The sequence below is a fragment of the Pseudopodoces humilis genome, chromosome 7, assembly GCF_049639895.1.
Source record: "Pseudopodoces humilis isolate 2021_Gansu_Grassland_sample_001 chromosome 7, ASM4963989v1, whole genome shotgun sequence".
In the NCBI taxonomy this organism is placed as follows: Eukaryota; Metazoa; Chordata; class Aves; order Passeriformes; family Paridae; genus Pseudopodoces; species Pseudopodoces humilis.
In genome coordinates, this window is record NC_142206.1 from 47,725,861 (window position 1) to 47,743,033 (window position 17,173).

At 37.7% G+C, this 17,173-nt stretch overlaps 1 protein-coding gene across 2 annotated transcripts in view; it reads right to left on the reverse strand.

Annotated features, from left to right (window-relative positions):
• Positions 1-17,173, reverse strand: part of BTBD7 (BTB domain containing 7) — a 51,373-nt gene that overhangs the window by 15,860 nt on the left and 18,340 nt on the right. For both annotated transcript variants that reach the window (XM_005520174.3, XM_014249940.2), the window contains exons 2-4: positions 16,379-16,564; positions 10,251-11,330; positions 1,139-1,347 (exon numbers count right to left, since the gene is read on the reverse strand). In XM_005520174.3, coding sequence (XP_005520231.1) covers positions 1,139-1,347; positions 10,251-11,330; positions 16,379-16,460 — 1,371 coding nt within the window. In that variant the 5' untranslated portion in view covers positions 16,461-16,564. The remainder of the gene's footprint in view (positions 1-1,138; positions 1,348-10,250; positions 11,331-16,378; positions 16,565-17,173) is intronic.

Genomic DNA, 17,173 nt, shown 5'->3' on the forward strand with positions numbered 1-17,173 from the left:
AAGTCAGTAATCTGTATATGCTTAATGTCACATGCACACACACAAAAGACAAAAAAAACCCACAGGTCTTTTACAGCTCTAAAGAAACACAGTTGTACCTAAGCATGAAGTATTTGCACTTTATGATCTACTTACCACTTTCTCCTAATATTTAAGTTGTACTATAGGTATATCATCACCATAATTTCTAGATTCATATTACTTACTGAATCCTTAGGAGGAGGAATAAGGTTCGTACAGAAGGAAAAATTTTATTTAGTATGGAAACTTACAGGTATAAAGCTTGAATTACTAAATTTAATTAAAAGGGGCAGTTCTACCTCTGGGTGCTCCAAACTTTTGTTTAACATTACAAATTCAGCAATATAAACTCTCATGGAAGATCAACAGTACTGTTAACCATAATTTCTGTTTTAAATGTTTTAAGAAAACAAAACTTTTAAAAAAAACACTGTAAATAATCTCTAGCACTTAATCCTTTACAAAAATGTAAGATTGAGATGAATGCAGTTAAAAAATAATGTAGTAATCTTTAAGCTATTAAAGGGTAGTCATCATAAAGGTATCTCCCCTGATGAGCAATGGCAGCAAAAATCCAGGATCTCTCTGTTGGACCGTACAGTTCTCTCTCCCTAAAACCACACAATCAGTGAAGGCAAGTCACAAAAATAAATTTAAAAATTTCTGCAATACTTGTCAGAGAAGGTATTTTTCTCTCTCCTTGAAAGTAAGTTTGAGTTTTCTGAACCATTTCTCGTTTATTAGTTCCCACTGCCCCAAATTAGCATGTGTGGTGTTACAGCAAAACTACTCCCACCATGTAATTTTATAGAACTCTTAAACAGGCAAGGCAAATGTTAGGTTCAGAAATGCTGTGTTTAAAATACTTTGCATCCATTCATAAACTATTATTAGATTTCTAAGCAACAGCATATACCACATTTGGGTATGTAGAACCAAAACAACTTTCTTAATCACTATTTCCATTTCATTTTTTACACATTATAGAAGGAGTGCTCAGTGCATACAGCCCTCTTCAGCCTACGATTTAAAATCAACTACTCCCAAGCATTTCCTAGTGATGGTATAATACATCCTGCTCCTAGCAGGACCAGCTGCATTCTGCATTGCAGGTTACCTGTAAATAGTCAGACTGAATAGCTGTGAGCAGGTGGTCCTTGCTGAGCTCGTAGAAGACCTCTGAAGTCATGACCTGGGTAAACTCCTCACAGAGGAAATGTAGCGCTTGGCGATGTACCCACTTGGAACCATACGGCTGAGAGCTCCACTTCAGAATGGCAATTAAGGTGTCCAGTGAGATGCTCTCAGCAATAATATCTTCACAGCCTAAGAAACAAGGGCAACAATAAGCAATGTTGTTACAGAGGCACTTTGACCCTGAAGGAATAATACATGTGCCTAAGAAAGGGTCATATACACCCAGTGAGAGTAAAGATAGGTACTCTACACCTCAAGGTTGAAAACAAGGTTATATTTTGACTAAAAGTACAATAATTTTAACAGTGGTTTATGATTCCAATTACATGGTTATTTACTTTCTAAAGGCACATGAAGCATCATGGCTGCTGGCATGCCTGGATAAACAACTGGAAAGGTAGTTCAACCCAATCACAACTGCCTTCCGTTATCTGAGTGTTTAACACATTTTAACATTGAGAATTTGAGTCAGTGTTGTTTGCAGTAGATCCACAGAAACCCCTGATCTGTAACAAAGGTGGGATTTTTGCCCATATCACTTTGCTCACAGACCTTCCTGAGACAGACCATACAGAGAAGAAACACAAGCTGTAACAGTGTTGGTACTTGGCTACTCAGTACAGAATGAGGGCAGCAAAGCATCATTTTCTGACTCACACAGAAGGCAGAAAGCAGTGGATGGCTGCTCCAGGCCACCACGATGGCCTCAGTATCCAGCAAGGCACAGAGGGTGCCAGAACAGGGAGCACATTCTGACAAGGAAGCAGAAGGGAGTCGGATTTATGGAGTCTGCTACCGTTTCTTCCTACCCACTGCTTTATTAGGATCTACTCTTTCACAGGGTACACGTCTTCTGAAGGAGAGACAGCACAGTTAAAACTCCTGAAGGGAAATGGAGCTGATTTGGAAGAAATTAGGGAAGATGTACTGTGGGAGTGCTGAAAACCTGGGTACTTGGGACTACAGAGTTAAGACAGATGGTACCACAACGTTGATAACTTTAAGTCTCCAATAACACTTTGTTGATTTCATGTGTATATCTGGTTTAGCACAAAGATAGCAATTTAAAAAAAAAAATTCTCAGAATTATACATTCCAGTGTCAACCCACTACAGCCACAAAATTACAGCTGTGCCTATAAGAGGTCCCCAGACAGTTCAAAGCTACATGTCTACACTGCAATTTTGCTTATACATCATCATTTTTCTCCCAGTTTCAAAGATACCTAAAAACTAAACTTTGTTGTTTAGGTATGTGTATCACATTGCTGAGCTCTTGAACTAAGCTTAGCAAAAGTCTTGAGTATCTCAACCCTGGTCAAGACAAAGATGGGTCTCCTGATGCTACATATTTTTGCATGAGCTGCATACAGATAAAACTCACTAGCAACAAATAACAGATATAAAAGAAAAATATTACTTTTCTACATGGGGCAGCATACAGAATATACAGTATTCATTCAATTTCCATTGTTACTAATAACGTGAAAGATATGTTTTTAAGGAGTAGGTAGTAACAAGTGAACAAGCTTCTTCAAGTAGGAGGGAATCTGTCAAAGGCGCTACTACGCAGAAGTAAAGTTACTAAAAATGGGAATTTAAACAGGAGGATTAAGAAGGTAGTAGCAAGCAATGGTTTAATCACATGATTGGTTTTAAATTTACCTGTCCTATTAGACACACATATTTGTACCCAATACTATAACAACCACAATATGGTAATTGTAAGAACAATATTCTACCAATAAAACTTTCTATGCTTTTCAGGAATATGCCTGAATGTATGCACAGTTTTGGACACAATCATTATTAAATTTCTAAAGCAATTTTTAAGAGTAATGTCTGTCCCCCAATAGTAATGCATTTTACACCAGTTTATATTTAAACAAAACTTTCCTCAACAAGCAGCTGGATGTTTTTTTTTCTCCACATGTCTGATTCACCTAAGAAAAAGAAAACTGAATGCAGCCATTGACAGAATGGGTACCCATGGGACACATATTTCTGACCAATGCAGCACATGCAGCATTACACTGTGCATCCCCAGACAGACTCTCCATTTGCTTCTGACAAAGGGATGAGTGGTGAGTCATGTTTCAACACAACTGCTTTGTCCTTCACCATTACTGAAATAGTGAAATACTGAAATAGTATGGCACTTCTCAGAGCCACCTATCTCCATGAGGTCACATATTATCGTCACTATGACTACTTTACTCATTATAGACATTGACCTCTAATCTGCATGGCAAGCACTGGCCTTAAGTGAGCAGGGCACAGGCAACCAAGATGGGTTGGAGGCACTTGGAACAGGTAAGAGCAGAGCATGAGAACTGTTCTGAAATACACTCTGTGGGTTGAGGTACAGGTTAGTGAAACTGCCCCCTCTAAATGGGGGAATTCCCCAGATTCCTAAAGGATGAAGTTTTTTTAAGTCTTAAAAACTTCTGGTCAAGAATCTGAGAAACAGCCTTAAACAAACAAACAAGAAACAACTAAACCATCCAAAATCCCACTTATCATCAAAAAAAGCTTGAAATACTTCAGCATGTGTCAGAAAAATGAATAAATGAAGTCTGAAGCTTCAGGATCCATTTTTACCCAAACAGCAAAGGGCTGACATTGCATTTAACTTTGTCATGCGAGTCTCTCTCAGCTTTCCTTTTGGGGCTCAAGAAAGGAAAATGTTAAGTTAGCAGCAAACCTGGCACATGAATGAAAGCGGTGACTAGTTGCAATTTGCTTAAGAGAGGAGTTTGACTCCCATGAATAAGAAACAAAATAGTTTGAAACCATTATTTAGGGTCATCTGCACTCAGCCTTCCCCTGCTAAATCCTAACATAATTTTTTGCATGCAATTATTCTGCTTGCACGCAAGCTGACTTCAGCAGAAACAGCATTTCCCTGAACTCCAAACATCATACATAAGGACTGCTCCATTTCAAAGGCAGTAAACCCACACACTAAAATCAGTCACCAGGAAACTCAACCTACAAGAGCAGAGACTTATCTCAAAATTAATGTCATTCCTAGTATTTCATCTTACATTTATTTTTGAAGCAAAGATGCCTTCCCCCTGAAAACACACCAGAAATGCAGTTCCAAAGGTCTGAGCAACACCGATTTATAGAAACAGTACATCAGCTCAGTCTCAATTCTTCTGTCAAGTTCAATTATTGCACAACTAACAATAATATGACATCAGGTGAAAAGCTCATTAAGAATGACTAGCAAATGAAACAGTCTTCTTCCCAAGTAACTTTAGCAATAGGTCAGAAGTGTAGGATTATTAAAAGTATTTCTTCTGAAGTAAGCATAAGGTAATAATTAAAGTGTTTTTTGAGCTTCTAAATAAATTGGGGCAACCCAATTCTAGCTTTGGAAAAGCTAGAAAATGGAAAGAATCCAACTTCCTTTCTTTTTTGGCAGAAGTTTTTTCTGCTTTAACAATCAGCCACTTGGCAAAAAAAGTAGTCATCTAATAGCCACAATATTGCTCTTCACAGTAGAACAGAGCATATTTTCTTGTGAATACAATTTTTTAATACTCAGGGAGCAACAGCCTTCCCAAAATCCATCTGCAGTGTCTCAGAAGCTTCTGTGACCACTACTAGCCTTCAGAGTGTCAACCTGGAGTCTACAAAAAGGAAGGCTAATGATCACATTTTGCACAAACTATGCTATTCCATGCACTCCTTTTGCTGGATGCCAATGGAGCCTGCCTACCATCGAGTCCTGTCTGCTTTCACAGTTCTCTCTCAAATGCAGTCCCACAGTCCTTCCAGACAGAAATAGCTTGAGTCCACATTTAGCATTCTAGCTAGCGACCTCGGATCAGAACAGCTGACAAGTTAACTGCTTTCAACAATTAGCAAAAGCATCATTAAGCAAAGCTTTTACTACAAAACTATTAGTTTGATTGAACTCATTCTGTGGGGAAGCCTTTCCCCCTAAACTGGTGCACACTAGTAGAGCCAATGAAAAAAAAGTAGTAAGAATTCTCGAAGCTAGAATCTAGAAGCTATTCAATGTTTTTAAGTTTGTCACATTAGGAGAGACCATGCTGGCAATCACAGGAACCAGATTTTGAATTTTTTTGAATGTGTATTTAATATTGCTACCGTGAGATCCCTGGCATTTCAGTATTTCAGCCCTCCTAAGATCAAGAGTACCTTTGATGTCAGGCAATATCTGCTTCTAGATCAAATGCTGTGCTACTGAATAAGGCTTTACAATAAAGTTTCTAAGTTCTTATATTTGTCAAGAGTAAACTCAACTCCTAATATAAAAGCAAAGGCAAGCAAAAAGTCAGAAATTGAGTTATTTGTCAGTCTTACTTTAGAAAACTTATTTGACAGGTGACAGAAAAGGTTCTCAGGCAAAACTGTTTCATAACGTCCCAGTATCCAAAAGCCTATCACAGCAAAACATTCTGTATAGCACCTCAGTGGGACTATTCATGACAGTGGGCAACAGGGCTAAGATGCAATAGAGGATTCACATATGTAATATAGCTATCTAATAAAACTAATATGCCTGAAGTCAAACTTCCCTGCAATAGTAGGGCACTACAGCAAGACTGGAAGTGGGGAGTATTTTAAAAACGTGTGATGAACAGGACTAGGGAACTGATCTGGTAGTAACCGTGCTACAGAAGAGCAAGGGTAAGTGATATTGAACCCAAACTTTGTGAGTCAATGTGTTAAAATAATTGCACCAGTACAGTTGACAGAGAGCAGAAAGGTAGCATGAAGACAGAAAAACTGCAGCAGAGGGCAGAAACAGGCAGGCAGAGCACAGGAACATTCCACTACGGGATGTGCTCCAACTTCCTGGAGACGACTCTAATCCACATAGTCTCTGTGAAAGCCTTGACGAGCTTCACTTCTGAAAGTAACAACTACCACAGGACCCCTAACAACAATGTCAGTCCCATTAGGTACAAATGGGTTTCAGTATGACCAGCTTTATTGACCAGATATGCTTGCATTTACTCAAATTAGTTCGTTCAAACATCCATTTCAGTTTATTTTGAAAGGTAAGTGACAACCCTCAGCTAAAACAAATCAAGATGAAGGCAAAGGAAATTCTAGATAAAGGTTGTCCTGCTTTACTTGGACAGTAAAGATTTAATGCACATACTCACCCTATCACTATCTTCACCACAGGGAAACTATGTATTAAATCGCAAGTCAGAAAAAGGTGTATCACTGTGTTAGGAATGGGAAAATTTCCATGGAAATACTCAAAGCTGAATCATCTGCTGAAACTGAAGAAAAATTGCAACATCTGGATACTTACAAAGGTCCCTGAAGACAAATCAAACAAAAATCTGTTAAAAATAAAAGCAGCTGATCAGAAGCTTTAAAGAACAGCAACTTCACTTGACACTCAGTTACAAACACCCAGCAAAAGTGCAAGCGAGAAAAATTAATTGGGAAGAGTATCCAGACATAACATTAATAAGCCCAGAATATTTTCTACAAAACCAGGGAGACAAGCCTTTGCAAGTTTGCAATTGGCTAGCAGGAGTGAACTGAAACAAAAAACTTTAGCTGAGCGTGTGGAAAGCTAGAGAAGAAACTTAAGACATCAGCTACTGAGAAAGCCAGCTGATGGGATCAGTCAGTACTTGGGCAGAACTGGACACCTGCTGCACCACAGAGTGGAAAAACACTGCCAAAAGTCACGATGTCAGGAGATGTCAGGAGAACTGCCTGCTCAGTGGCCTCCAACACCTACACAATGCTGTCTCTTCCTCATCACTCTGCATAACACTAGAAGTCAGATGTTTGAGTGACAGCTTCCAGCATAGAAGTCTGCTAGATGTGAAATCAGGGAATAGGATGGATGCTACTGAAATTAACATCTCCCATCTACCTCATTTTAAGAATCATAATAAATGAGGACAAGATGCTACAATTCAGTCAGGAACAAGAACAGTGGTCATGACAAAAGCACATCTTTAAGTGATCTCAGTCACATGCAGGCATAGAGTTTTCCCTGACCAAATAAGCTTCCTTTTAATTTTGATTATAAGATTATACCAGAACAGTTCTTCTGTGCCTGCACAGTACCAATGACCTAAACATGAACTCTGCAAATTAAGTATGAAACTATTATTCTGACTCCACTGGCGCATACAGCTCTACAGAGTGCTTACTACTTTCTCCAGTAGCTAGGGAATGCAGTACCAATTTGTAAAATCCTAATTAGGTGAAGTTAACATCTAGAATTTCAATATCTGAAGGAGTGCCAAACCTACATTTTCAAGTATTTGATAATTTAATAGATTTCAACAGTTGCTGATCTTACTGCATTTCTCCCCTATGTATAACAACAGCACCACACCTCAATCTCACTACTTTTGTGGTCAGAAAGGGATTTACTGAATGCCTCTGAATGCCACTACATCCCTCTACCTCCTCCCTATGACCACCCTCAAAACACTGCAGCTCCAGTTCATCCAGAGGGCCACCAAGTCTGAGCCTGCACTCCTGCACTTGCTGGCTTCACCCAGTCAAGTGTGCTGCTGAGGTGCAAGCCCAGTGCAGCTCCTGCTGCTGCCTTTCTTTCTACTCTCCTAGAGGTAGTACTGGGGGAAAGCTTCCTGGAAAAAGTAGAAATCTTGTTACCACTGACTCATGGAATATACACTCCAGAGCAGCACCATTCTGCAGTGGATTACTGACAAGAGTGCTAGCTTAGGGACATGCTGATCCAAGCGAGCTCAAAGTGACCAGAAACAAACTCAGCACCAAATAAAATAAGAGCTCATTTTTCAGTATTTACTAATATAGAAAATAAAAGCCATTTTCCTATCTATAAGTTTACCTAAGTTTCTCTTGAAAGTTCTCTATCTGTCACTGCTTTTCTGCTTTGCTATAACTAACACTGCTTCATCAGAACACCTCCAGATCACAGTTGTTCCAGTTTAGGTTTCCAATCTGAGGAAAAGAATTGCACCCTGTTCATTTATGAAACAGTGCATAATTATTCAGTGTCTTGCTGAGGGTTTCATTCACCATTTAATTCTCTCATTAGTATTCCCTGAGCGCGTTAAATCCTTTTAGCACTTGTATAAATGTGCATGCACCAAAATTGAGAAACGCCATCACCTCTTTAATTTCAACCCATTTTCCTTTCTGGCTTTCAGCTGATCTACAGAGTTGTTCTCAAGTGCTATTAGCTTGCGCATATCATATAGTAATTAATTTAATACCATAGTTCAACTATAGCAAAACTTCTTGCCCCTTCTGAAACATGAAGTTTCTAGGTGTACTGAGAAGGAAAAAAAGAAGAAAGATGCAGATAGACAACAGAGAGTCTGAAGGAGTGCCGTTATGTTGATCAAAGTACTGGAGAACTTAGTCTATGTGGGAAGACTGAATAAGTTTGGTCTCTTCTCCCTCAAGAACAGAAGGCTCAGGGGACCTTGTCATAGTATTCCCAGACCCTGAGCAACTGTAGAGCAGCTATAAAAAGGACAGAAATTCTCACAAGAAGCCACGTGAAAAGAACAAGGAGCAACAGGTGTAAGTTGCGCTGGAAAACATCTCAGCACAAGGTGTTATTGCAATGAGAACAATCACTTCACCAGGACAATCTCCCCAGGGACCCAGTATAGTCCCCATCACTGGTGGTTTTCAAGAAGTGATTGGACAGAATGCTGGACAATCTCACCGAGGATCCCTTTCTCACTCGGATAGGTTGGATTCTATGACTTTTTGAGGCCCCTTGTAACCTGGGCTGCTCTATGATTGGATGATTCTGAGCCTATGAACATCTTAATTGCATCCTATAGAATGTTACCTCAGAAAACACATCCCCTTTGATTTGTGCCAGTTTTATTGCAGAACAATTATTTCAGCTTTCAGCACAATCTGAAAATTAGTTTCCTAATGGCAAACTCCACATGAGATACAGTAGTTCTATTAGTTTCTCACCACTCATCACTCTCAGTTTCATGTAACTATTAGGAGAACCCATTAAAAATATGACCTCTTCATGCAGTGCTTACACTGCCCTTTCCTGTCCACTCTATCAAGTTTCCTATTTTACTTAGAACTACTTTATAGCTTATAATATATGGTTTCTATCTTGTCAAATTTAATTTGACAGCTAGAAGTCATGGATGTACAGATCTACTGTAAAAAGTTACTTTTGTTAAAAAAAAATTTAACTACTTTAAACAAATTATGTTGCTGATATTTCCTTTCTCAGCTCAAAAGTAAAATTCTAATTCCCCATCAACAAGGCCTGAAGCAATTTCCACACTTCATTATACATCATATGGCCACTAAATAGCTCAAAAACCATCAGATAAAACTGTGGGCAAAACTCCTGCCACCACAAGAAGTGCCATTAGTTCACTGATCAGTGATCACTGATCAGCTTGGACACCTCACCTGAGATTGCAGTAATTCAGTTCAGGAGCTTGTACATAATCAAGATTTGAATGATCTTCAAGAATAACAGAAGTAGTAAAACTTTCTAAACTTTATGTCTGAAAATACTGACTGACCCTGCCTTCAGTTCTGTTCATAGAGGGGCAGACATTAAAGACCTAAGATTAGTGCAATTAAGCTCTTTAAGTTTTCCTTCCAACAGCAAGATTGCAGAGTTGGTGTCTTTGACATAAACTACAGAAATAGTCAATCAAGTTTACAGCCTTGTTAACATATACAGACACTTCCTAACAAGTCTAAATATTTCCTCCTCTCTACAAGGATCACTCTGTAGTTTACACCAAAAAATGGATTACAGAAAGCAGAAAAGCATTAGAAATATCAATACCAGTTATAACACTTGATAAAATTAACATGTCTCAACAATGATGCACCATACAACTAAATCTCTTCTGTCCCTAGGAAATAGACGCATTACTAACAACTTACAGATGGAAAACAAATTCCATTTCTAAAGGAACTGTCAGCCACTGACAGCTGACAATAAGCATCCCTACACTGCAAAATTGCTAAAATTTATTCTAATAAGGTCGTATATTCTACAGTGAGGACAGTATTACATACCTTGTGCAAGCATGTTAAACTCCAAGAACAGTGCTATGTGATAAAGCTCCATAGCTTCTTCAGCCCTAGTCATGTTTAGTTTTCCTGCTACGAGAGCCTGGACTTCACTTAAACTGCCCACAGAAGGACTGGAGTGCAAAACGGAGAGGTCCACCACATCTGTATACATACAGTTCAAAATGACCTTAGCATATTTTTTTGGTATGATAGATTCATCCAATATAATTCTAGTTGGAGTCCGTAGAGTTCGGTCTGTGATTTCTTCACCAGTTCGTATCCTCCTCTGCAGCAAGTGACGGAAAAAGGGAGATCGTGACGAAATAATAGCTTTGTGAGCTCTGAGCTCTTCATCTAGACAGTTCTGACTTCCACCAAAAGTTTCAACTAAGTCAGAGTTGGATGAGAAGCTAAGAACCACATCATAGTAGCACATATAATCAAACAGTGCGCGCATATCTACATCTAAGGAATTTGGTGTTCCAAATTCTTCAGTAAGCTGCACAAGAATATCAACATTTTGGAATCTCGAATCCTCCATTCCAAACTCGCCTGTATAAAGGTAGTGTAACAAAGCAGAAAACATAGGCATATCTATGCCAGCTGTGTTAATATCCATTATTATTTCTGCCCCATACTCTGGTGAGGAAGAAAGCAACGTCTTAAAAAATGGACATCTTGCCGCCAATATCGCACGATGCACGGGAAAACAAGTTTCTTGAAATATTAAGTCAACATCAGTACAATATTTGTATTGATAAAGTTCAGCCATGTCTTTTTGTAGCGTTCTAGCTTCTGGTCTTGCCAAATTAGCTTGTAGATAAAGTTCCTTTAAGGCTGATGTTCCTTCATATTCTTCTACTAATGCATTAACATCTCTGACATCCCAGCCTGAGAGGAGCTCACGCATCTGCTTGGCATGGTCAGCAGATCGGCTCGATTTCCGACGCTTAATGAATTTCTTTTTGAGGGTGGCAAGGCCAGAGGTTTTCTTTTTCTTGTCTTGAGGTTTCTCGTGGCCATGGTCAAGGCTATACAGCTTTGATTCACAGCCAAAACCTTGATGAGAGTAGGATGATGTCCCTAAGGGCAAAAAGGAAAATTGAACACATTTATTCTTTAAACTTAAAAGGAAGGTCCATAACACCTAAATACTCCATCAATGATTCTGCAAGTTATCCAGTTTTTCCTTCTCCGAATATCAAATAATTTGACAACTGAAAACCTGACTGAAGCTTTCCTGGCCATTAAGAACAAAGCCTTTTATATGCATCTACAAAGTTATAGTTTGCTGGGTTTCAGGGTGTTTCGGTTTGATTTTTAAATCTTTTTTTTGGTTGCTTGTGTTTTTTTAAAATATATTCAATTATAAGAACAAAGCAGTGCCAGTTGATGTAGCTCTATAGCATATGGTACACTTATCTAAGCAGGAAGAGAATACTGCAGTTGTAACATTAAAAGTGTAATTGTACTAACTTTTTCTAAGCCTAATATCTCATTGAAATACCAGCAATCCCCCCCTTCAAAGTATTTTCAAATTCTGTTCTAGCCTTAAGCATCATAAAAACAACAGATGCATACCTGGCATCAGACAATTATAGTCAAAAGAAAAAAAAATAAAAAAAAGAGAACACAGTACCAAAACACTCAGGGATAATTTTCTGAGCAAATTTAGCAAGACAAGTAAAAATCCTGTCATCTGATAATTAAGTAATGCTGAAGTCAAACACATAAAATAGCCTCTTCTCCACAGAACAAATACTAACTTGTGCATACACACCATCACAAAGAATATGGAGAATGGAAGTCTTACTGTATTATTAAAGACTTCCTTTGAACAGAGCATTATACAATTAAAGTATACATATAATTATTTTTCTTCTCAAGAATAATTTATAGGGACATTATATTATGAACTAATACCAATAGCAATTCAGTGAGAAAAAAAAGGAATTGGAATCTGCATTTCCACAAGTAATGGAAAACCAAAGTATTGTTTTAGGAAAAAAAAAAAAAAAGGAGTTTAAAAAACATAGCTTTAATGTGAGTCATACTTCTGTTTAAGGGTAATTTTCTAATTTAAGTTTATTTACAGGGCTTTCACTCTAAGCCAGATGGTGAAGAACCTCAGTCATGACAAGAAAAGAGAAAAGGAAATACACAAACCCAACTCCCACTTCTGGACCAAAGAAGAATGAGAAGAAAACATTTGCAAATGCTACACAGATCAATAACAATCACAGGTTCATCTGAAATAGTATTTGTCTATTTTCTGTCAGGAATATTTCAGGTTTACATTTCTGTACTTCGCTACTTGTTGCTTTTTCATTAATCTTCCAAAGCCCATCCTAGAACCAGAGCTTTTGGGGCCTTTTACAACTTGCTCTTATCACTGCAGTCTCACAGCTCCATCTGTTTAAGGCAGATTCGCTGTGATGTTGTTTTGTGACGCTGTTCTGACAGTGATGTTATGGGCCAGTCTGACAAAACACAAGGCATTTAGTTACCATGTGATTTCAAGTATTTCTCAAACTTTGAAAGACGCAGGAGTAATTCAAAGCTGTATATGAGACTAAGGCAGCTGTAGCGATCTAACAGTTCTGTATATTGCTTTATTGTTTAGGCATCAATAACTTAATAAACTTACACAGTGGCTTTTATGTCAAGCTAATTAAAACTCCCACAAATCACGCAATGCAGTGGCTTTACAATTCTCCTATTAGTAAAAGCTTTGAGAAGGAACTTTGCTTTATTTGAGGAAAGACATCTAACCATTTTATCAGAGTTTAAGGTTTGCTTGATCAGGCAACATGTTATTAATCATACTGAAATTTCAATAAGTGAAAAGAATATATATTTAAATTAAAATAACAGGAGTAACTCAAGACAACTTCAACAAAGAGATTTTGTTGCAAAATCCACCATAAAAATTCCTTCCGCATGCTATACTAGATATGACAATGGAAAAGTAGAGATTCAGCCTCCTGCTGATAGAGGTAACTGTAGAATTTCTCCTCCATTTCAAGAGGTACATTTCACAATAAAAGTATAACTACACTTTGGTCACTCTATAATGACAAATTCTGTTTCCAGAGAACATTCCAGCTCATTTCTATTTGAAGTACATTGGATTCTAATGGCAAATTTGAGTGCAGAACATTCTCTAACATTCCACTATAGAAAAACTAGGACACTGCAAGTCTCAATTTCTTTCTTCTCTGAAGGCTGCCGTGAGGCATTACTTGCACATGAATCACCACAAAATACTAAAATGCCATTCAAACCTTTGTGTACCCTGAGCTACTTACAAGATTTAACTTTGGAAGTACTGCAAACAGTGCTATTAACCCTTACAAACAGATAAAGCACAGCTACAAAAGCATCACCACACAACTGCTTTTTGTAAGAAATAGAGATATACCATCATAGCCTCTCTGAGTTCACAACAGCTGGTGGCTTCATATCCCTCAAAGAAAAAATCTGGAAGAGAATGTTTTTGGGCTGCCTGTATTCCTTCATAAGGCAACAGCATAAAAAGTAGGAAAAAAATAAATTATTCCTCAGCACTATACTAAAAGGCACCAATTTATTAAATGCTGTTCAAAAGCCATTGCTACTTCATGCCCCTAGACCATACCCAGCTTAGGACAGACAAATATTTACGGAAACAGATGACTGCCAAGAGGAGCTGCTTGGGAACTTGACAATGAAAAATTACATCTGTTTAGTCCTTTGCATGCCCACACATTTTAATATCTAATTATAGAGCTCTACTTAAAAAAGCAAACATCTTGAACAGATGTACCACCCTAGGAAATGGTGTGAAATCCTCCTCCTGAATGTTGCAGACAGAACAGTAAGAAGATGATTTAGTTAAGCTTTGGCTAAAACAAAAGTATTATTTTCAAGTAAGCGCACTACACTATTTTTACTGATTTATCTCCTCTTCATAAACTATAAACAAACTAGGATGAAGTCAATTAACAGTAGGAGTTCACACTATGAAACTGCCATGCTTTACCATATCAGTTCTCAGACTTCAGCATTCATCCCCCATTTAGCACGAAACTTGGTAAAGTGCTTTAATGGTAAAGTAGCATGTCTAAAACAACCCAAAGGCCTAAATCCAGCTTCCAAGAATAAGGCAACTAATACATATTATGCAGCTATTATAACTCTATCCCCCAGTTCTGCTTTAGGGTAGTAAATAGATCTAATGCCGTCTACAGAAAAAAAAAACACAATACAATAAAAACAGACACCCCCCTCCCCCAACAAATGAATAAAACCCGACAACATCTAAACCCCAAACATGTAAAAACTGACACAACATTAAAATATTATTATTCTGGCAAGTGATGAAAACCTCAGCTATCAGTTTTAGGATACACCTATTTTCTACTGAGACAGCTACAAAAACTAATCATGTAAACAAAAATCAAATTGAGAAATAGACAAGTGTCACGAAGTGGGAAGAAGAGATGTACCCATGCGATGCAGAGAGCACACTTATGGAACCCCATAATATCAGAATATTTCAGCAAGACTTTTACCCAGAACACTCATCTGCCTTCCCTAAGATGAGACAGGCACATGCTTTTAGACTTTCCTCAAAAGAGTCTCAGCCACAATTTCCCATAGGTGATGGGGGTCAGTAAATTTATTGTGACATAATACATAATGGGTTTCTGTTTTGAGTTTAATAGTTAAGAGCATCAACTAAATCTTCCTACCTTCTACAGATAATGTAGAAAGTTTCTTGGGAATTTAATGAAGCCTTTGGAAATCTCTTCAAATATCCTCAAAAGGTGTTTCAGCCTGCAGATCTGCCTATTTCAAGGCATCTAAGGGCTTCTCTTCACTCAATAGAGGCAGATTAAAAAACACCGAGACACGTAAGAAAAGCATTTTAGCTGCATTTTAGAAAGCATATATGCAGGCTGGAGCAAATATTTTACTAGTTATCTATGATAAACTGAAAATATATAAACCCTCGAGGGGAACTTTACAGCATGGATATCCATGATGCTAGGACTGAAAGTTCTTCCTTGGCATGCTGTGACAGCACACACCTCCTTAAATGTAAGTTTGTGGTCTGTCCTCAAATGAGACCTCATAGCTAGGAATGCCATGAAAGCCGAGAAAAAAGCAAATTTACAAAGTGAGTCAATTTTTCCTCTGCTAAGGATATCACTCTGCTTCCAATAGTGATTAAAAAGAGAAGTAACACTGAATATCAATAACTACTTATGCAGTGTTGCAAGCTGAGGCAAAAAGGAGAAAAGCATTTATAAACTACTGATGTTATTTACTGCTAAGATCATTCTCCAGGCTGTCAGGGTTGGGTTTTTTTATGGAATATTTATCTTCTCAGAGACTGCCTTCTTTCAGATTCATAACATAGCTGTTTATTATTTATAGTGTGACAGTACTTAGATCTGCATTGAGGTCTCTTTGTACTAGACTGAAAAACACATAAAGGTAATGCCTGCCCCAGTTATGACTAGGATGAGAAAATACTTTCTTAAGGGCACTTCAACCCATGTCTCCAGCTAAGTAAGGTCCTGGCTTGTAAATAATACTGTTAGGACAGTAAGTACCCACATTACCCATTTTACAGAAACAGGAAAAGGAAGAGAAGCTGTCTTCAAGCCTGTTTGTTACTTTAACATATTTATTACCAGAGATATCCCTTCTAGCAGTAAGGAGGTAATTCCTTGGACACAATGTCAATACTACAATGAATACTGATGATCAAGGGTGTTACATGTTCTGACACAGTTTGACAGAAATTCTGAGGAAGAGTAGAAAACAATATGGGTATTAACCAAAAGCAAGTGCTCTTGAACAGGGAAAACTAGCATGCATGGTTTAATTATAAAAAACGCCACTTATTTTATTTAAATAACCTGGCAACTGTTTACTGGCAAAAGGCAGATCAACTCATTGCATACATAGGCCAAACAGATGGACAGTACTAAATTTCATGCACGATTGAGCTTGAATGGATTCAAACTGGTGACCTAGAAAATAGAAGCTCTCCATAACATTTCTGCAAGCAAATCAAATCCAGTGCATACACAATCCACTGAGTCATTTAAGGAAGTGACAAGATAACTGAAAAAGATTACCTATGAATGTCTGTTGTGCCTGTGAATTTCCCCCTACCCTTGGGGAACACGAGTGAGGGTAGTTAGATGCATTAGCACCCATTTTCTTCAGTCACTCAGGCATTCCGCCTGCTGGCTCCTCAATGCATAATCCCATAATCCTTTATAAATCTTCAATCCCAGGTCCAGCGTTCTGTTCCTCCATTTCTGAAGAACAAAAACACCAATAAGGTACTTCATTATTTGTCACTAAATGTTACGTGATTTAGATAAAATAAATTTAGCTTCCAACACACAGTATTTTCATAAAATAAAATCTCAAACATTTTCAAGATAGCCTTTTATTTGAATGATTAAATGAACACCAGAAATACTATTTTCCCCACAAAAACCTGTAATTTTCCAAACTATTCACAAATCATATGATAAATTGCAACACAGAACAGGATGGCTATCAAAATTTTAGCCAAGAAATTTTTAAGGAGAACTTAGTGTAGACTAGGTATTCTCCTTTGACTATACCAAGAAAGACTTTTCATACATGTTTATACCTATTCCCACATGGTTAAAAAATTCCAAACTGAATTATACTGATTGAGAAAGCTAAATAAGCCAGTCCTATTTGAGATTACACCATCACCAGTGATTTCAGCTGCATTTTTATTCATAACATTTATAGAGTTCTCATTCAGTACTGCTTTTCAAATTTAGACGTGAAAAGACCTAGATGTACTTTTAAAATAGTAAAAATAAGGCATTTAAGGATTCGTTAAATGGGTTTTTTTGGGCATTTGAAAACATCTTAGAAGTCAGTTC